General features: G+C 39.7%; 3 protein-coding genes across 3 annotated transcripts; 1 reads left to right on the top strand and 2 right to left on the bottom strand.

Moving 5' to 3' along the window:
* Positions 1 to 3,962: 3,962 nt before the first annotated feature.
* LOC144646714 (serine/threonine-protein phosphatase PP1-gamma catalytic subunit B) lies at positions 3,963 to 10,567 on the bottom strand. The gene is made up of 8 exons (XM_078506397.1): positions 10,346 to 10,567; positions 10,133 to 10,264; positions 9,798 to 10,028; positions 9,506 to 9,610; positions 9,261 to 9,332; positions 8,325 to 8,476; positions 6,916 to 7,050; positions 3,963 to 5,598 (listed from the first exon to the last, which is right to left on the bottom strand). The coding sequence occupies exons 1-8, from the start codon at positions 10,398 to 10,400 to the stop codon at positions 5,491 to 5,493; spliced, it is 990 nt and encodes a 329-aa protein (XP_078362523.1). The 5' UTR covers positions 10,401 to 10,567; the 3' UTR covers positions 3,963 to 5,490.
* Positions 10,568 to 10,777: 210 nt separating this feature from the next.
* LOC144646715 (complement component 1 Q subcomponent-binding protein, mitochondrial-like) lies at positions 10,778 to 16,836 on the top strand. Its single transcript, XM_078506398.1, has 7 exons — positions 10,778 to 11,315; positions 12,307 to 12,395; positions 12,644 to 12,696; positions 13,334 to 13,430; positions 14,297 to 14,341; positions 15,538 to 15,711; positions 16,105 to 16,836. The coding sequence occupies exons 1-7, from the start codon at positions 11,105 to 11,107 to the stop codon at positions 16,252 to 16,254; spliced, it is 819 nt and encodes a 272-aa protein (XP_078362524.1). The 5' UTR covers positions 10,778 to 11,104; the 3' UTR covers positions 16,255 to 16,836.
* Positions 16,837 to 17,551: 715 nt separating this feature from the next.
* On the bottom strand, positions 17,552 to 21,319 carry LOC144646798 (PRKR-interacting protein 1 homolog). The gene is made up of 6 exons (XM_078506487.1): positions 21,197 to 21,319; positions 20,993 to 21,071; positions 20,282 to 20,382; positions 19,292 to 19,377; positions 18,573 to 18,640; positions 17,552 to 17,924 (listed from the first exon to the last, which is right to left on the bottom strand). Exons 1-6 carry the CDS (start codon positions 21,311 to 21,313, stop codon positions 17,827 to 17,829), a joined length of 549 nt encoding a protein of 182 aa, XP_078362613.1. The 5' UTR covers positions 21,314 to 21,319; the 3' UTR covers positions 17,552 to 17,826.
* Between the last annotated feature and the right edge of the window lie 45 nt (positions 21,320 to 21,364).

The raw sequence follows: 21,364 nt of genomic DNA, 5'->3' as shown, positions 1-21,364 counted from the left end.
ATGCTCAGAAACTGGGAATTATACGGATTTTAGTGTCGGCATATCCAAATTATGCTCTCCCTCAAGTATTATGCTCGGAGAGAGATTATGAGATTATAAATGGGAATTTGCAGCGGCACTTCCACAGAGTGGCTCTTCGTTCACTCTTCCCGATCGAATTGAAATTTAGTAGTGTAGGTTTTTTTGAAGGGAGGAAAACCAAAGAACCCGGAGAAAAACCCTCGGAGCAAGGATGAGAACCAACAACAAACTCAACCACATATGCCGCCGGGATAAAGATTATGAGACCCTTTGCTCGATAAAAAGAAAAGTAGGCCATGAAATCAAAATTCATCGAAAAGAGAGCTTACCAGTGATTTCAGCACACAGAAGAAACAGAGGCTAGTTTTCTAGCTAAACCATTTGCTTCTGTTGACGAGTGCTCATCAAATGTTTGAATCCCCGCCCCCCACCCCCTTGCTTCTTCCGTTTTGCGCTGGCGTCCAGTTCTCTTGCCGTTCTCACCGCGCGCTCATCGATAGAAAAAACACGAAAAAATAGAGGGCTGTGGACAGTCTACGTTTACCACTATCAACCTATCTATCCCTGTCTTATTTTACCATTAATTAATTAATTAATTAATTTATAGTCCTACCTTTTTATGGCCTTACTAGTGTCAGATCTTATTTCCTTCTTCTTTCAATGGAATAAGATATTCTATAGGTTTCTCCCTCCGGCTCTCAGACTAATGCCTTCGGCTAGCAGTGGACCCAGTGGTTACTGTAAGAGACGTGTGGGAAGAACGTTTCCGATCGTTTTTCGAACTTTTCCGAAGATAAACGAAAAAACAAAGAAGTTCCCCGAAGACTTCCAAGGAAGTTTCAAAGATGTTTGAACTCACTCACGAGACGGAATACTTGACAAACCAATTTTACGCTGAGCTCGCGATTTTTTCGGCACCAAAACGTGGAGGGGCTGAACTCCCCCAAATTTTCGTTTGGTGGGGCTACATCAGGCCCGCCCACCCGCCCGCTTCCCCTGCTTTGCCGCCATTAAAAAGCAATAGTTTAGGGGTATACATACTATAAACGGAGATACACACATTTTTAAATCTTTTTATTTTTACGTTTTAAAGCCATTCCTTTCAAGGACCTAGCTTTCTTATTATCTGTTGACATGTTTTATGAACCATTCTGATCAATACCTTTAAAATGGTGTATCATACATAGACACTTTTAAAATTTATCGATTAAGGAAAAAAGACCAGTCGCCTCGGGGCTTAAAGAGTTAAATCAGGTCTGGACAGCAGGAAAGTCACAAGTTTCAGATATAAAATGGCGATCAAGCCGGCACTACCTTCCAGCTCAAGATAAAAGAAACTTTGCACATGCTGTCTTTGTTATCCGCACGTTTTTTTTTATTTTTTTGTATACGTGTCAATTTAGCATTCCTATTTCTTCATAGTCAAATTTGCATCTCTTGAGTAAACATTTGCAGTGATGAGGGCAGACGATTCTGAGGAAACATGTCTGTAAAATTCCAAACCGTCGTTTTAAATCTGAAACCAGAAGTTTTTCTAGGAATTATAAACTTTTGCTGAAACGTGTTCAGTAAAACCTTTTTTCTTTGAAATGGTCACTCAGTTTGATGTGTGTTATGTTTTTTGAAGCCTTTTGGAAATGACGGTAATAATTATACTTTCGCGTCTTATGTCAAATGAAAGTCACATGTCGACACATGCCCTCATAAACTGTCAAAGAAAACAACTCATTTCACTATAAAATAATATTGCATTTTGTTAAAACATGTTTTGTAGCATATTTCTCTTTCGTCACAAACTCACATAACCCTCGAACATGAAAATTAACCGGCATCCCGTCGTCGTCATCATTCCCTTCCACCTTCCACTTTAAGGCAAGCATTCAGGAGCCAGTCATTATTTAGAGGGTGGGGGGATGGTGCAAATATGGGGAGGGTCAATGATTTTTATGTAGGGGAAAGGTAGCCTGAATTTCAGACATCCCTCTGTGGTCGCCTACTCCCCAGAAGGGACGTCTGAACACATCTGGCCCTAATGCCGTCCGGTGACGTCACTACACTTTGGTTTTAATTCATGCGGAAAAGTTTCTGTCGAGGTCATGAAATTGTGAAAGAAAAATCGCTTCAATAAAGGATTACAGGGTATAAAATTGTTTTAATAGTAAACTATTGAAAACTTGAGACAAATGAATGAGATTTTAATCGACTGCAGGCTATATTCTTTTACGGAACCGATTTAATCTGAACTGATTTGCTTTATCTAGCGATCAAAATATAATATGTTACGCAGCGGACAAATACAACACACTCGTGAGTACTTAAATGAATCAATTTAGACGGTTACTGAGTTCACAAAAACGGAATTCGATACAAAAATATCCTACTTGACCGTGGGCACTGAGTTCAGAAATCACTGGCTCATCGAGGCGGCTTTGTTGACAAAACAAGAATACGTATACATTTGTATAAATTTGGCAAAACACTGCATGTCAAAGCGACGAACGTCGCCAACTTAAAACCTACCGATTTCCATTACTATTAATAAAGTAATAAACTCAAGGTAAATGACTAATAAATTCATTTCTGGGAAAGTGAACTCTTTCCAAACGTTTTCAAATTACAATCCTCGCGCGGTAAAATTCAGTCATAATTTCACATAATTGTGCAAATAATTTTTAAATCAACCAATCAAAATCACTACCCGGTTTTCGGGTAGTGACGTCACCGGACGGCATTAGGGCCAGATGTGTTCAGACGTCCCTTCTGGGGAGTAGGCGACCACAGAGGGAGGTCTGAAATTCAGGCTAGGGGAAAGGGGAAAGTACACAAATTTATGCATGCGTATTACAGGAGTGAGTGGGGGCTTAATCATGGGAATTTTACAATATGGAGAAATATAAATAAAAAGTTGTTTCTGGTCACATTTGAGCATAGTAGCCCATCAGGTGGGTAATTATCTTTTATTTTGCATGAGGCTATAATATGAATTCCCCCACCATTAAATTCACAGGTACCGGGCACCCATTACTTACTACACCTGGGTGGAGAGGCACCGTAGAGTTCACCGCGGTCAAACGACAGAAATATGCAAAAAATAAGAAAAGTACTGCAAAGATAAGGTTTTAATTTTCACAGTTCAAAGTTCGATACATAACCGGTATCCTAGGGGTTTTCTAAGTTTTTTGGAGCTTTACTAAAAAAGTTCTACGTGTTTGAAAATAGCGATATGCGGACTTGTCGGCGCCATTTGTCAAAGCACCTTTGGTTCGGATGCGAAACATTTAAAGGTAAAAACACTGGTTTACCTGAGGGAATAGGATTAGCTTTCACTCGGCAACTATTTTTATGTATCCTTGCTCGTAATCACTTCAATTTGAACAAAAAACGGCGAAATGGAAAGAAAACCTGCCTGAGACGTTTGACCGCGGTGAACCGTAGGAGTAAAGTGTTTGCTCAAACCCAGTCTCGTCCCCAGAGCCGCTTGTCCCTCTTAGCCGGCAGAGCCTGGGGCATAAGGAACAAGTGGCTCTGGGGACACATTATTTGATTGGCTAGATTTTTAACAATGAAAAATTTAAATCTAGCCAATCAAATCAACCATAGTAATATACCTCACAACAGAGAGTTTTTAAAACGGTCGATTTGATTTCCTAAATTTAAATTGCATTTGTTAAAGATCTAGCCAATTAAATCATGTGCCCCCAGAGCCACTTGTTTCTCGTGCCCCAGGCTCTTCTGGCTAAGAGGGACAAGCAGCGCTTGGGACAAGAACAGCCCAAACCTGGCTAGTTCTTAAACTTGACTGCTTGAGCTGGAGTGCAGTGCACCGTATTGTCTGGTGCAGGAAGTGTGAGAGAAACCCCTCAGTTTCAGACAATCTTCCAATGAAAATAAAAATAAAAGAACTGGTGTACATTTGAAATTCAAATAAGCAGCAACAAAAGAAATGCAATCTATACAAATTTTATTTCTTTATATGTACATAATTAAATTAACTAGCAATTAATGTCACATGATTTACTGCAGAAAGGAAATGGACATAACAATAATGATTGTTCTTATCAAAGTGAAAAAAAAATCATTGCATATGCTTAATTGTTGATAAAATAATATAAGGTTAATATTAGTAAGAGCTTCATATTACAAAAGAATGAGCTGTTGATAAAAGAGTTGTTTACAAGCGACTTGTTCAGTATATGTTTACAACTAAATTAGCAATGTAAAAAAAAGTTCATGGTAATGGAAGAAAATTCTTTTTGTTTTGTCCGGGTAGCTGGTGGATAACAAACTGTTATTCCACATAAATGTTGTTTTGTGAGAACTTAAACCAGGGCACTTGGACAAAAAATGACCATAACATTGCAAAAGACAATCGAAGCATTAATTGACAATGAGGGTTGCAATCCTTTTTGGGAACAAACCAATGACATTGTGCTCAATTATTGATAGGTTAATTTTGTTCCAAGTGGCCTAGTTGAAGAAGTTGCTATGTAAATAAAAAATAATTCAAGTTTGAATGTTTCATATACTTGTCAAGAAATGCCTGAAATTAACTTCAAATGTCACACCACAACTCTATTACGTACAATAAAAAAAACTAATTAGTTTATTATTCCCAGTCATGATACCCAGAAAACTATCTTGTACTTTATTACAAAAGATAGTACAAATTCCCTTGTCATTATTTTACAATGATGACTCTGTTTCTTGTAGCGGATAACCTTCAGTGTAGTGTGGCTTTGTTACTTGACACATTTCGTTACTTGTCATACTTGACACAAGAGGGGCGGATAGTGAGTAAGAGTTAACAATTCATAACAGTAAATTGTGAAAGTCTTAGGTGTGTTGATTATGCTCAATTGAGTCAGCAGTGCTAGTATTCTTGGGGCAATGATTACTGTCAAATTTAACAATATTGTTAATACAACTAGTCCAAGTTTTTCCTTTTTTTCCTTTGTCTTCATAATCACTAATAAAACCAAAGTGATTGACTACCCAAGAACACTGTCACCGTCTCCAACACAATTTCTATCACATCAATGCATCAAATGCAAACAACTAAATGCAGTGCATACATTGAGGCTTTGCTGTGTCTTTCTTTCACTATTCCATTGGGGGGTTTAAAATGACTTTCTTTCTTAATCACCTGAATGACAAAATGTACATTTGCATATAATGTGGTTACAGTTTGACACAGAATTAAATCCCTATTCTACAAAAAATGAGATTCACAACAAAGAAAAGAATAGATACAAACATGTGTATGTGATCAACAAACTGATGTACTTACATGCATCAAATATAGTAAAAAAATCTCAAAGGGAATTTTTGTCCATATTCTATTTAGTAGGACAAGACATGTTGACTGTGTGAACTGTCATGGACTCTATCCATGCTACTCTACAAAATAATAACTAAATTGTATGACAATATTATATTACAGTCCAAACCAAAGATAATATTTAACAAATATCATTTCTTTTTTCCTTTTCCTTGTTGCCCTCCACGTGGTGGTGTAACTGGACGGCCAGAGTTCAACCCTCCATATGGGAACTTTTTCTTGTCAGCAGGTTTTAGAATCTGTGGATAGAATATTGTACTTCATAAATTTTAGAAGAAACAGCAGGAAAGAAATAATCTGGAGATAAAAACCTCCCCCCCCCCTGCCCCCTTTGTGTCTTGGTCATCTGGGCAAGTGACTTTCAGAACCACATAAAAAAATCAATAATTTCTACTTGCCCTACAAGATTAAAGGTGGATTTCCACTGACGCAGAATTCTTCATGTGCATTTACGTGCGTGAAAAAAATTTGAGACAATGTAGAAACGACTTGCATAAACATTTACGCATGTCGTTTTGTTTGTTTCTCTTCCTCCTCTCACTTCGTCACCCCGTCTCTCCTTCCCCTCTCCCCCTGCTCCCTCCCCCCCTTCCCCTCCCTCGCCCCCCCCCCTCCCCCTCCCTCCCCCCCCTCCCCCCCCGGGGGCTCGTGCCCCGTCACTCCCACTCGGTCCGCCGCCGTCGTCGCCCCCAGTGGCCTCCTACATTGTCTCTTAATTTTTTTCATGTACTTCTCGCGTTGCCCCCGCGTCTCGGTGGTCGCCTCGCACCCGCGCGGCCCCGTCCCTGCTCCCGTCCGGTCACCCTCCTCCTCTCCCCGCTCGTCCCCCCCCCCCTCTCCCCCCTCCTCCCTCTTCGCCTCCCCCCTCTCCCCCCCCCGCTCCCTCCCTGCCCTGGGGGTCCCGCGCGCGCCCCCCATGCGCCTCCCGGGCCCGGCGGCTCTCACCCCCTCCCCTCCTCCACCCTGGGGCGTAGAAGGTATGTTAATGCACATTTAAGGTTATGCTTTAGTGGAAATCCAGCATAAGACTTGCCTGCTCAAGGGCAAGTAACACTGTAAAAAAGACAAGGTGACCAATTAAGGAAATCTATTTGTTGATACAATCAAATCCATTAGAAATTTGGATTAGGAGCAGTTAGATTCCTAACACATGATCTTAAAAAAATCAAGTGGTTCGCATTTATGAGCTTCTTGTCAGCAATGTGACTTTTTACAGTCGCTCCATGGCCATGTAAACATTTTTTTTCAGAATTTGTATGAACAATAATGGTGCTATCAAGCCAAATGGGTTGTAAAACACACAAGATGTATTCAACTTAAAGAAAAGCAGGTTTTTGTTTAATTTAAAAGGGTTCCACGCTGTTTTGTAGCAGAAAGTATCGGAAAGCCGCAAAGCTTTGTGTTGGCTTTCCCAATGAATAAATAGTGTCCACATGATAAAAGTTTTTAATTGATGTGATCTAGATTCATGTAGCTCCAGACAAAATCTAGTGAATACATTTTACCACTCTAGTGATTTTGACAGTATCAGGGCAAAGATGGAAAAAACTCTTTACCTGAAATGAACACATAAGGGTTTCATCGACACTCATCATGGCTCCAGCATTATCAAACTCTCCACAGTAGTTAGGAGCAGAGAATAAAGTCACCAACTGCCGCTTTGCAAAGAACTCATATCCATCTTCAACAACCTATTATTAAATGTAAAGCAAATAAATCATGAAGTGAGATACAGTACAACATAACCTGAGGTCACCTACAGAACATGGAGTTCATCTATTTTAGCAAACTTGTTGCATTGTTAACTCTGTCTTGTAGCATTCATCGTCAGCATTGTTCCTTTTCGCTGTGTGGGGAATAAGGCGGGGCCTTCAGAGGCATGTGGGAGCACGATCATCTGGACTCCAAGAACAAGAGGGGGCCCACTCCCGAGAAAATTTTTTCCCCGGGGGGGCCCCCGGGGTGCTGTTGGCCCGGCCCCTGGGTGTGGCTGCCTCTGCCCCGCCCTGTGGCGTTTCTGCCTCGGCCTGCTTTTGGCGTGGGCGTCCCCCCGCGCCCGTCTTCCCCCGCGGGCGGCTCCCCGTCCTTCCGTCCCCCCCCGATTTTTTCTCAGAGTTACAGGCCTTTGTTTGGCCTGAAAATAAGGTGGAGGCCCAGGCCCCTCCCCTAGATCCCCCACTGGTCTTAGACTTAGGCTACGTTTACACTGACCGGTTTCTCGCCGGTTTCCTCCCGCTCGCCCGGTTTCGTGTTTCCCCTCTTCCGCTGTTTTCGGTGTGTGCTGCGCTGCTCTCTTGCTTGTTTCCCTGTTTCCCTCGCGCCGCCGTTCGTGCCTCATGGCCGTTTCTCGTGCGGTTTCGCCGTTTTGCTGTTTCACGCCGCCGCATCGTTTCGCTCCCTCGCGTCCGCCCGTTGCAGTGTGGTCTCGATCGCCGTGTCGGGCGTCCGCACGCTTCGTGCGGTTCATGACCGTGTCCTGTACGTGCCTTAGATAATCAACATTCTTTGAAGTGGGAGACATGTTGGCATAACGGCAGTGCTTCGACTCCTGATGATGCGAGTGCTGAATGGGAGTCACTGTGCTGTGTTTGCTTTCATATCCTAATAATTTCTCAAGCCTCTAGTCCAAGGGAAATCAAAAAATTGGTTTTGAAAAACCGGGGTTAAAATTGCTGTGTTTGAGTCCATGAGGCAAATCAGAGGGAAATGACTTTGAAGTTCAACCAGCACAAACAATGTTGTAAGAATGGGGAAGAATTTTGCAAAACTATGGCTTTTCTATGTGCCTGTGTTAGGTTCTCATTCCCCGCAAGGTATTGGTGTAAAATGTACAGCAGCCATCTTTATTCCACCAGTCAGATTATTCCTTTATATGTTATTAGATGTGCTAACATGACCAATAATAATAATAATCTGAGATAAAAATGGCACGTTAGGAGCTATTATTGACAGTTAGATTATTCACCTGATGAGCTCTACAAATAAGATCCAGATCGTGCTTGGCAAGGAATTTGGACACAATATCTGGGCCGAAGGTAAAGGATACCCCCCTGTCGTTTTCTCCCCATCCCTGGACATCCTTGTCAGGATCTGACCACAGCAGGTCGCAGAGTAATCCTAAAAATAAAACAAATTAATTATTGTACAAGAGTTTGTGCAATGTAACTGTAAATTTCACAAGTGTTACTTTTTATGGTTTTAACCTCAGACCTTCCACTGAGAGTACAATGAGCCTCAAATTTAACAATTTTTCGCCTAATGCCTAATGTAAATTGATGGTATATCCTACACTTGAAGTAAATTTGTCACAATATACCATGACAAGTAAACAAATCTTGATACAAGAAACAGTCTTGAGAAGCAAACGATTTTTAACAAAATTGAAGCACGAAAATTTACAGCAGTAACATCATAAACCAAACTCATACTTTTATACCATCATTTTAAAAAGCTGCAGAGTTTCCATTTTTTTTTTTCTACACAAAACTTCCGATATATGAAAGGTGTCTTCGCCGAATCAGCTTTTCATTAATAATTTAAATACATTTAAGACAGAGTAAAGTTGAATCGAAACAAACCGTACTTTTGTCGATATCATTCACGGCTACTGTGTATCACAATTTTCAGTTACTTGACATTATTTCCCAGACGATTCTCGCAATTTCTTTTTATATTTTAATTTGAAGTCCTTGGTTTCACGGTTGAAGTACGTGTACATAATAATGTTAATTGAACAATAACGGGAAATTTCCTATCTTTCCGTTCCAAGCAACGCACCACAACAAAAGCTTCATTTTGAAAATATCAAACCATTAAGGTCACACTGGGAGAAACGGTTTAACACTTCGACATTTTACCAAATACGCTAGAATGTTCGCCATTGAGTTGTACTTCGCTTTACCTTGGTCAGGGACATCAGTAGGCCGCATGATTCGGCGAATCTGTTCCATGGATTGCAAGTCAGGCGACAAACCTGCGAATAGAATCAACGGTACCGAATCAACAGAAAGTTTCGAAATCCCATTACAACTACTATCCACACACAAACGTCGCACGCTCTCAATTTGAAGTATTCTTCAAACAAACAAGAATAAATTTAACTCGTGATTAGCTGTAGGTTGTTAGTTTTCAGCGAAATCTCGTTACCTCCATGGCAGCAAAATATCTTCTCGTCCAGGATAGCCGCTACAGGCAGACAGTTGAAACAATCCGTAAATGTTTTCCATAACTTTATGTTGTATCTTCTTTTACCTTCAAAGAATAACAAACCAAAGAACATTTTCAATCAAAAAAATACGTATTCTAGGTGAGGGATTGGTATTTTAGAAACAACGAGTATGTATTAACGATGAATTTGAAGCTGCAGTCGCCTTCAAAAAATCTCAAATTAACGATGAACGACAACAAGCGATTTGACAATTTCAAACTATTTACTTACATTCGTCGTAAAAGCCGTAAATTCGATTAATACTCGCACACTCGTGATTTCCACGTAGAAGAAAGAAGTTTTCTGGATACTTGATTTTATAAGCTAGAAGCAAGCATATCGTCTCCAATGACTGTTTTCCTCGGTCCACATAATCGCCCAAGAACAAGTAGTTTGATTCTGGTGGAAAACCGCCATACTCAAATAATCTGAGAAGATCATAGTATTGCCCATGAATGTCTCCTGTAACAAATCAAATATTAACGTTAAATTATCTTCAAATCGAACACAAATGTACATAGTTTTGGGCGTGAAAAACTTCAACGGCAACACCGGCGTTTACTCACCGCAAATTTTGAGCGGAGCTTCCAGTTCCAGAAGGATCGGTTGGCTCAAAAAAATTTCTCGTGATTTTAAACATAGCCCTCGAATTTCTGCCTCTGTAAGTTGTACATTCTTTCCTGGTCTTGAACCTCGAACTGAAAAGCAAGAGTTAGTTTTAATACCGTAAAAATCTTAGGTCTGAATACCGAACGCAATATATCTGAATCGAAACCAACCTTCCAAAAGTCGACCTATAATGCTGTCAACATTGAGCTTTTCACCATCGGCCATAACCTAAAAAGTTTCTTCTGCGTTTAATGCGATAAATATGACAAGAATTGTTTCGTTAGAGGGTGGATAGATGATTCGATGGTTAAAGATTCTACAAACTACGCTCTTCGATATTAAGATGGCGCCGTAGAAGAGACTCCGCTGGCGGTTTCTCAGGCCTATGACGTCAAACGCCGGTATTGATAGGATCGGTATTATGAAAACAGAAGGAAAGCTGGACTGGACTTGGGAAATAATCCAGAATTTACGAAGAGGAACTTGAAGCCAAAGTCAATCTTTGTGCTGTTTAAAACGTTCTATTATAACATTTTGCTAGAATATCACAGGAACACAAACATGGACATAAATATTAATTAAAAAATGTAATAACAGGAACTTGTATAAACCATCAGGGAGCCGGACGAGAGGGATTCTGGAAACGTGAACAAATAACTCATGTGTTAGTCAAAGGCTTCGGTGTTTATTTCATGTTAAGCATAAAAAGAGAAAGTTGAACGTGGTTAATTTTCATGAAACAGTGCGATCATCAAATTTCCCGCACAGGTATTTACAGAGCGAGAGGTGGGGCAGACTGGCTGAAGGCTCGGCTGCCCAGTAACTGGGGAACTATGCGGCCGAGCCTTATCCCGATTCTCCGGCAGGAAGAACATCTTTCACTTTTAAATTGCGGGCAAAAAATATTATATTTTACCAACTGAATTAAGATGTCGACTGTTGGAGGACTGGCAAGATTGTTTATTGCGAGGTCTACACGGGCGCTATGCAGCAGAAGTGTGCCTAATAGTTCCCTAGTGTCTTGTCGGTCTCGCTCTATTTTTGCAGCGACTACACGTGGTGCTTCGCACAACCCAAGACTAACGATTTCTTGCGCTTGTTCAAAAGTTTGTTCGTGTGAAATGCATAAGTACACGCAAGGTAGGTACTAAAACACTCTATTTTAGAAGTAAATGAAGCGTTATTGCGTTTTAAGCTGCAAATATCCTACTATAAATAGTAAAAATCATTGGCTGTGACACATTTCCCGGCCCTGTCCCCCCCCCCCTCCCGGGGCCAAGGAACTAAGCACAGCTGACACATTTGAGAGGGCTAGTTACCACTCTCTCATATTTCTTGAAAGAGCTGATTGTGTTTGTTGGTTTTGACGCAGTGCTATCACACCAAAGGAGTAGTAAAGAGAGGATACCTTCCTTAGAGTGGTGGAGGGACAAGAAAAAAAAAATGAATGGTCGACTGATACCACTGATTGGGGCAGTGCGGGAGGGGGAGGGGAGGTATTCCATATTTTAGACCATATTCAGTTGAATTTTGCAACCGTATCCTATACTAGATACCAAAATTCTTACCCTATCCAAACAGGAATAGGACCAGCGACTTCCAGATAATTTTTGAGTCTGGCACTCTAACTACCCGGCCACGCACTTCCCATACTGAAAGTAATACCCCCCCTTTATCAAGGATGGGGGATACAGAAAAAGAATCTTTCATTTTTAAGTGTCAATTTCTAGTCTAGACTAAATTCTTCATAGATTTTCAGGTCATGGAACAGTTTCCCAGTAAATGTGACCCTACATGTAGGCCAAAACCTCTAATCTCTGAACCCTACACCTAAACTGCTTGTGAAACCATACTCTCAGGGTTGTCAGCGGGTTTTTGTTGAGTAGCAGGTTCTATCCAAAAAGTAGGGGGCTATGAGACACTCAGAACTTGATAACACACACTCAGAACTGACGTACTTATATTCCGAGTAGCTGGTTGCCGGCTTATTTTGACAACGCTGTACTCTTCGTAGCAGCACATACCCATATAGCTCAAATGTTGGAGCACCTAGTATCTTTTCGGTGAAGCATTGCTTGTACCCATTCATCATTCTATAAGGTGACCAATAATCTATGTATAAATGTTTCAGCTGACAGTGAGATTATGAGTTTTCTCACGCAAGAAATACAGAATGAGAAAGAAGCAGTGTCCAAAGTCCCCCCCTCAAATTTGTTTCAGGTAAGCCTTTTTTTTTTATCTTGAAATTTTTTCTTGCTGGAAAATCTATGAAAAAGAAGCAAGACTGCTTATAATAAAAGCACTTGTTCAAAACAGAATTAATATATTATAGATATATCGAGGATAAGCATCAACCTTGTATTATACACTTTTTTAAAGGTGGCAATGTGTCATGATACATCATGGCACTTTTTGAAATGTGCAAAGTACTATTCTACATAATACAAATATCTTTTATCTTTGAACAGCCTAAAGTGGAAGGGACCCTAGTTAAGCTGGAGAGGGAACACAATGCTGAAAAGTAAGTAAGCCTTCGGTTGTGCAGTGTACATGCAACCTGTAGTTGTTTTCTTTGCAAAGGATGGAATAAAAAAAGTGAAAGGGTATATATACATAAGGGTATAGATGCAGGACTGTAAATAGGATTTTGCATGGGGTGGGTGTGAGCAGCAGAGGCATGAGTGGGGGTACAAGGGTATCATTTCTCCCCTGGGAAATTTTGAAAAATCAAATTGTTGATGTCCACATTTCCTGCATTGTGAGAGTCATGTTAACCCTCTTCCCTGATTAGGTGGACCTTTGTGGCCTGCAAGGGGCCACCCATCACCTCCCTTCTGCCTACAGTCCTGAGATGCACCCCCCCCCCCCAGAGAGTGGGATTTTAAAATATCTACCCTTGGTAAATAGGGTTAGCAATACACCAAACTTGACATATTTTACACTGAATATTCACATACTTTGATTTGTACAAACGTCATGTAACAAAATATCTGCTGTTTTTCTAAATCCTTAGTTAGCCACGCAGGCCTTTCTTCAGAACTTTTTACAGGAGTGTATAGTTGCATGCTGTGCATTGTACATTGTATCTACTTACAAATCAGACAGACATGTAGACTGGCAGCAGCAACAGTACTTACAATCATGCATATTTGTTTCAGGATTGTAGTGTCATTTGATTTAAATGAGAATACAAACCAAGACGAGGGTCCTCTTGAGGAGGATGTCGAAGATGATGATCATGATGTCATGGGAAAGGTGACAGTTGAATTATTTACAAAACATGAAGCATTATTGTTTACCTGGAACAATAAAAACTTGTTTTTGATCAACACCACACTGTTCAGTGTCTTTCATTTATGCACCTATCAATACACCTTATTCCAAAATGGCGGCAAATACATTAATCTTTTGCCTGTATGTTAATTAGCCCTTATTGCCTCGTTTTAAGCCAATGATTCTTTTGAATTCTGCAGATACGATCGAGGCAACGAGGGCCAATTAACATGAAAACAAAAGAATAATGTATTGTCCGCCATTTTGGAATAAGGTGTATGGTTTGGCCCAGGATGGGGGTGCGGGCAACCTCAGGGGAATTTGACATTTTCAGGTTTTCAAATGTCAATTTCCCCATCCTTGGGTCTCCATTGAAAGTTAAATTCCTTCCCTTGACCAGGCTCTATCCACAACCAAGATGGTGACTGAGTAAAGTTTTTCACTGAGGGGACTAACCAGATAGAGCTACGCTAAGTCAAATTCCCGTTGGTTGCCTGCCCCCCCCCCCATCCTGAGCCAAACCATTGGTAGATGCGTGATTGCGAACAACACTGCTATGGGTGAAGTAAACTGATAACTCTGTCATCAACTGATGCCAGAAACTGTCACAGACAACCAGAAGAATAGTTGCTTGAAATAAATGTTTTAAATTTTTTCGTACTACACCCTCTCTTGTTTAATTTCTAGTGGTTGTTTGAAACAAATATAAACCTTTGTACCCAATAGCTACCTTTTGGATAGTCACACACTATGTTTGATCCACCTTAATTGCCCCCAAGATTTGACTCTTTGAGTCAATGAATGAATGGCCTGTGAGTAAAGTACTAAGTACTGTTGTTTTTTATCAGATTGTGTCATATCCTTACTTCACTGTGGAAATCACAAAGAAAACTGTAAGTTAGGAAATAATTATTTGCTTGTTTTTAAGTGTCCAACACCTGTAATAGAAGTCATTCTTTTGGAGAATGCAAATGTAGTTTACATAAATAAAACACATGCAACTGAAATTATGAGCTGACTTTTGAGAGCTTTTTTTAAAATTTATAAAGAATGAAAGAGTCAAAGAAGAAATTTTCAGCATTTAAGATTGTGAGAAAGCCTTGAGAAAACACAAGGCCTCTGACTTATACAAGACTTTTGAAGACTGATGCCAAATGACATTCCCCTGTGAATTCTGTGGGTGCTTTTAACATTAACCCTTTCACTCCTAAACGCGCGTTCAGGCACTATTTGGAGGTGCAGTCATTGATTCACTTGTGAGATCATCAATAAGCACATCAGTGGAATTTCGTGATAAGAATCTGACAGAGCTTGGATCGACCTTTTTACAGGACTGTTCATTTTGAATTTCGGTTGCATTCTGACAGAGCTAATCAAAGAAAAGCACAATCCATTTTTGGTGCAAAATCGTTGCTTAAACAGGCCAGTACACCTGTAATATTTTATTGGTCAAGGTCCCCTTTTCAAAATTTGGCTTATGTGCATGCACTAAAGTAAAATATTGTAAGTTTTTACACAGAATCTTTATCAAAATGTTGCTGAAGTGTAAAAAAGTGCTTCTTTAGCAAAGCTGAGGTAAATTCAAGGCCATAGTACCAAAATTTCAGTTTAGCGGCTAAAATAAAGCGTTTTTTGGGGAAAATTTGGGTGTCAAAGGGTTAAAAGAATTAAGAGGAAGTTAGAAAAAGTTGTTTCATAACCCACTACTTCATTGCTATTCGTTGTTTTCACTGTTCCCATAATACATCTTGTCTGGTTTACCCCCAAAATGTTTGCATAAGCTTTGTTTTCAATTTCTCTTGGGATTTACAATTACATACAATCCTCCCCAGACAAATTGAAAACAATGCTTATGCAAAAATTTGGGGGGTAAACAAAGTGTTTTATGGGATTGTGAAAAAAGTGAATTGCTAATAAAACTTATTCAATGCCCTTGGTCCAAAAATATTTAGGAGTGCCTTGTACCTGGGTGGAGAGACAGTACTGTGAAAACAGAGTACATGATTATGCCCTGAGTCTCATAATTTTCAGTCTAGCTGAAATGTTGAAATACAACACAATTAATTAAGTTCTGCTTTACTTGTTTTAGGATAAGACTCTTAAATTCTACTGTGAGTTTAACACCCAGCTAGATGAATTAGATGATGAAATGGGAGATGATAGTGCTGGCCCAGAAATGCTCAACATTGTTAATGTATCAGTTGTGGATACTCCTGACAAAGAGAAAACTGTCTATTGTGCTGAAACAGAGAACATGGATAGTGTAAGTATGAGAGCAAGTCCTTTCGCCAAGGCTTAAAATAAGTAGTTGAGTAACATTAAAATTTTGTTACCATTGCAAGTAGGAGATAAATTACAATTAAACCAAGCGATTTTCAACTTGTTCTTTGTAATTGTTTCCTATCTGTGGTGCCTGTATATTTATTTGTTCCTGGTTGTTACACATCTTTGGCAAAAATCTCAAGATTTTGTTAGGTTTCATTTTGTGAAAATAGCCAGAATACATTGGTGCTATATGATTGTATCTCCTATAATTCGATTTTCTAATATATTTTTTTAAAGTTGGATAATAAGATATTGGATTTTACGAAATAATAATATGTAGGGAAACTTTGTAAGTTGTAATTTAGTGGTATTTTTTTTCCTTGTTCAACAGAACCTGTACATTATGCTTCTGAACATGTTAGCTGAAAGAGGAATTGACAACAACTTTTGCCAATGGCTTCTTGACTACAGCACAGCTCTGGAACAACAGCACTATGTCAAGTTTCTGGAAGATTTGCAAGGATTTGTCAAGCTCCAGTAAAAATGTGCAACCAGGAACAGTTTTATTTCTAAAGATCTTCTCAAAGCATCTCTTGCAGACAGATCCAATGTTTTTTAGACTGTTTGTAAGGGGTTTGAGATTTTGTTTGATTATGGCAAAGCCTTGCCGCTTCATTACTGGCAGGGGTGTTTAGTCAATGAGAACAATAGCATTACGGAACAACGACAAAACATTCAACCACGTGGCATTTGAACTTGTGCAAGTAAGAATACTTCAAATTCATGCCTTTATTTGGACAGTGTTGCACACAATGTTCATACAAGGATTGGGACATCTTGAGAACAACAATGACGTACAAACTGGTCTCACAATGCTCAACATCATGATTATGTTGCTGTTTTGATTTCAAGAGTTGTTGATGTTTTTCTCAATCCAACACAGTAACTTGCTACAACATTATAAAAGATGCTGTAATCTGAAGCTGCATACTTATTAACACATCTGGTCTGCCTTCACTTGCTGGTTTTATGTAGTAACATGAAATGTAGAAAACTGAGTGGAATCAAAAGATGGTAACAGTGCCAGGCTATACTTTTTTATTAAATGTCTAAAACCCTTGAACTCTCATATACATGTACTATGTACTTTATCCACTATCACATCAGACCTATTGCCTAGGACCTCAGAATGCGTTGATGCAGTCCTTCCCAGCTTTCCTTTGCAGAGCTTTGCGTAAGGTACCAACTGACTTTCCCATCAATGTTAAAGAAATTGCGCCAACTTAAAAAAGTAATATACAAGCAGGGAATTTCAGGGCTCAATACGGCAGGTCACGACAGTCCGCCAATGACGATTTGTCCGGTTTTTTCGCGTCATTTGACCGGTCACCGCTTCAATAACACACAAATCATATACCATCAAGCAGTCCTCGCGTACTAAAAAAAAATCCATTCTTTACGCTAAACTACAACATCATACTCTCTCCCCGGGCCGAAACTCTCTACATCTATTCCCTTCATCACTCTATCGCACTTCTCATATTCTGACATACACCAAACTTCTACTTAGAGTTCCTGACCTCCTCATCTCCGTCCTCCATCTAGCTCCATGGCCCTCCTCCCCTGGCCGCGCGGCGTCGGCCGGCGTGGCCGGGTCGCCTGTCGTGTCCCACCTTCGGGGCCCGTGGGGTTCCCTCGCATCACAGGTATGTGTCCCGTCGGTCTGCGTCTTTCTGGTCCGTCTGCTGCCTTTCGGTGTGCTTGAGGGATTTTTGTGGCTGCCATTTCTATTGCCGATCATCGAGCAGGGCGGTCAGCCCGGTCAGTCAATGGCCCTGGAATTTAGAAAATAAATTATGGCAAAAGTCATCACCAGCACCTGTCACAGATGACGATCTGTTATATCTGTCCCAGTCTTTCTTAAGGGTTTATTGGTCTTCTTCAGTTTGAAGATAAATTCATTTGCAGATGAAAAACACAGATCCTGCTCCTTGGACTTACTTCATAATATCAGGCTAGTTATGAGTATAAAGAGATGAGTGACTGATATATCCACAAACACAGCCACAAGTGAATCAGATGTTGATTTTTGTCCTTTGTTGACTATGAAAAGTTACTTTCCCCCAACTACAAAGTGCGGTTCTTCATCCTCATCTGACTTCTCCTCATCATCATTATCACTACTGCTAACTTGTCTTTGATCATCTGTGCCTGTTGAATTGAATGACACATTAGTCAAAATGATCAGTTAAAAAAAGCATTTTTTTCTGACTTAAAAAGATCTAAAGTACCGGTACTTCATTTTTGACAGCCCTTCTGCTGCCTTTGTCAGAGTGAAATTATGACTTCAAAGTCGCCATTTTACACCGAGGAAGGCAGCAGAAGGGCTGCCAGATAAAAGTATTTTGATATCTTTTTATGTCACTGTTAATTTTAATTTTTTTTATCAACTGATATGGTTTTAAGAATAAACTTTAAAGCGGGTCCAATTGTGCTAAAAAAACTTTTAGATATTCCTTTTTGGAGGTAACAAATCCATAATTCCGGTTATAAGCCCCGCCCCTATAGCCCATCTACCTAAACAAAAATATACACTGCTTATAAGCCCTCCCGAATATAAGCCCCCCCCCCCCCCCGGCCCCCAAGGGGAAAACTCTTTTATATTTTTTTTTTTAAAAAAAAATTTTTACCAACACCCCCCCTGTCCCTCCTCAAAAAAATTTTTTTATTCCACATATAAGCCCAACCAAAACCTGTTACGAAGTTGTATAAGCCCAGGGCTCATAACCGGAATTTTACAGTATGCTCCAGTATGGTTAGGACTCTGTCTCCCATTAAGTGAGACGTTAAGAGACTTACCAGCTTCTTCTTTCTTTCCTTCTTCTTTTTTCCTTTTAGCACCTAACTTTTTCTGTTTCTTCTTTTGCCTAAGGAGATAAAAATATTCAACCTTAAAGAACTGAAGTATGGTTAACAATTTTAATAAAAACCTCCCCTCATTTTAAGGCCTCACTCTTATTAAAGCCTAAGCTGACAACCTCCAAAATTAATAAATGCCTGGGCCTCTTACAGAGAGAAGGGGTGTTTATTGTGTGGAACATTCTCAAGGCATATAGACTTTAGTACATGTATAGGGGGGGGGAAAAAAAAAAAAAACAAAAAAAAAAAAAAGAAAAAGAAAAAAGCGCAGAGTCGACTGTATTATGTTTCATCTCATGTACACAGTTTATTTCTGAGCATGTTACTGTTTTTGTAGCCCTGAACATTCAGACATTTTCTGGCTGTTATATTTTCACACTACTGAAACAGAAACAACAGTCACAAATTTCTTTCTGCATTTACAAGCTACAGGTCTTGTTGCATTGATAGAAACACTAACAAGCAATTTGTTAGAGACAGCCATGCCAGGCATTTACTCAAGTTACGACTACAGACTAAAGAAGAAGCACAAGCCATGTGAGATGCTGAAACACGTGAAAATAGCATGTGCATTAGACCTGTGTGGTGTCAAAACATTTTTCCTAGACAACGAGTGAAAAATAAAAAAACAAATTATATTGACGTGCAAAATGTTTCACCTTTTAGCTCTCTTTTTAGCTGTTTTCTCTTCTGCTTGACTCTTGTGTTCTTCAAGCTTTTTGCGATAACTTTCATCAAGTTCTTGCTGAAAACCACAAAAAAGGAAGGAGCAGATATTGCTAGCAGGAATAATAGATGAACTAATGGCAGACTTCAAAACTTAAAAATCAGGAAATGTTATGTTACGAAACTGTTGAAAATAGTCCTAAGCTGGTTAACTTAAAACTTGAATGAGACCCTGCCCCCACCCCCCTCCTGTTTCAGAGGTGGGGAAGCATTTGGGAACGTGGGGGGACTAAGACTGTCCCAAAAATGCTCAGCAGGTTTACATATTTAAAGTAACTTTTTTCCATTCTAGCAACTTTTTGATTTCTGAGCAGTTTCTAGGCTGAAGATTTCCGAAGATTTTCCAATTGTTGTTCGAAGGCCATACAAACATTTCTAATCCTTAATCACGAACTTTTCCGAAGATAACCAAAGCTTCCTGAAGACTTCCAAGGAAGTTTCGAAGATGTTTAAACTCACTCATATGATGGAACATCTTGACAAACTAATTTTATGCTGCGCTTGCAATATTTTCGGCACCAAAACGTGGGGGGGCTAAGCCTCCCTAAATTTTTGTTTGGGGGGCTGTGGCTTGGGGCTTCAGCCCCCCTGCCCCGACGCCTATGTGTTTGTTCAAAACTAAAGGCCCATAGGCAAAAAATTCACCACATTCCCTTTCGAGCACATCTACCTTTAACACTTCATAAATATGAAACCTTTATTTTCCAACTCTGGCACTAAATGAAATACAGCTTTTTAGTTGTCATAAAATTATATCATACGTCTCGACTGTTTTGATCATGACAAACATTCAATATTATTTTGTCAAATTGTTAAATGGCACTTGGGGGAGACATTTTCCTAAGTTGGATAAAAGAGGTACTGAGAATAGAGGCTAATGGCTAGAGCTAGTCTATTAAATATAACAGTTGACCAACTCATACTTGTTCTGCTGTCTTTTCAATGTATGCCATCCTATTATACTCTCTCCGCCTTGTTGCACGATAAACATGGAACTCTCCACTACCAGCTCCAGCACTAGAACCTGACAAATGAAGAGTGAAACTTGCTCTCAGTTTATGATGACTTGGAATCAGTTAAATCAATTTATGGTCTTATTGAAAAAAAAACTGGTGTAATCCCTCCCCCCCCCCCCCCAAAAAAAAAAAAAAAAAAAAAAAAAAAAAAAAAAAAAAAAAAAACAATCATAAGCCTAAGCTAAGTGGGGGTGGGCTGGGGGAGGGGGGGGGACATACTGGTTCAAAATGATTTAAACTGGGGTTCAGAAGTGTCTCACTTCAGTTCTGGATCAGAGTATCTTTTATAACTACCAACATTTCAAAGTAGAAAAACACACTGTTTATGATATCAATTTTGTGCAAGAAAATACCACAGCTTTCCCCAGTATAAACTTTCTTTTGTGTTTACAAATCATTTTTTCTTTAAAACTTTGTTTGTTTGTTTGCTTTAAAACTTGTCCAGCAGTCAGACTGGTTCATTAAGAGCAGGCTTCGGTAGCTGCTTTGCAAAATGAACTACCGGTATGCTATGTATGTGTATGTAGGAATTGTATGGTAGGTATTCTCAACTGACCCTAGCCACTGAGCTGACAATACAAAGCTAATCAGTACTTTAAAATCAGCGACAAAACCTACCCATAACAAAACGAATAAATTCAGGCGCCTCTGATGGTTTCCATTGCTTTGGACCAGCGGGAATTGACACCGGTTTATCCTGCAAAGCACATAGTACATCATTTGCTTTCCATTTAATTATTAAAGTTAATTGACCAAAACAGTACCGATTTTAAGGTTCTACCGACTCCTTTAACAAAGAACTTTTACCAAATTATAACTTACAGGATCCTTCATAAGCTTCTCTAACTTAAGCTTCTGTATTTCTGTTGCACTGCGAGGAACAGTAGGCTTTTCTGAAGGTTTTTTCTTTGTATCCTTTGCATCACTTTCGTCCGCCATCTTTGTTTTTTCTCCCACTAGTGTCCAGCGTTTCGCGCCAAAACAGAAAAC

The sequence above is a fragment of the Oculina patagonica genome, chromosome 3, assembly GCF_052425735.1.
Source record: "Oculina patagonica isolate OP01 chromosome 3, crgOcupat, whole genome shotgun sequence".
NCBI classification, from domain to species: Eukaryota; Metazoa; Cnidaria; class Anthozoa; order Scleractinia; family Oculinidae; genus Oculina; species Oculina patagonica.
Note: the sequence above shows the minus strand (reverse complement) of the source record. Positions and strands in the feature narration are given on the sequence as shown.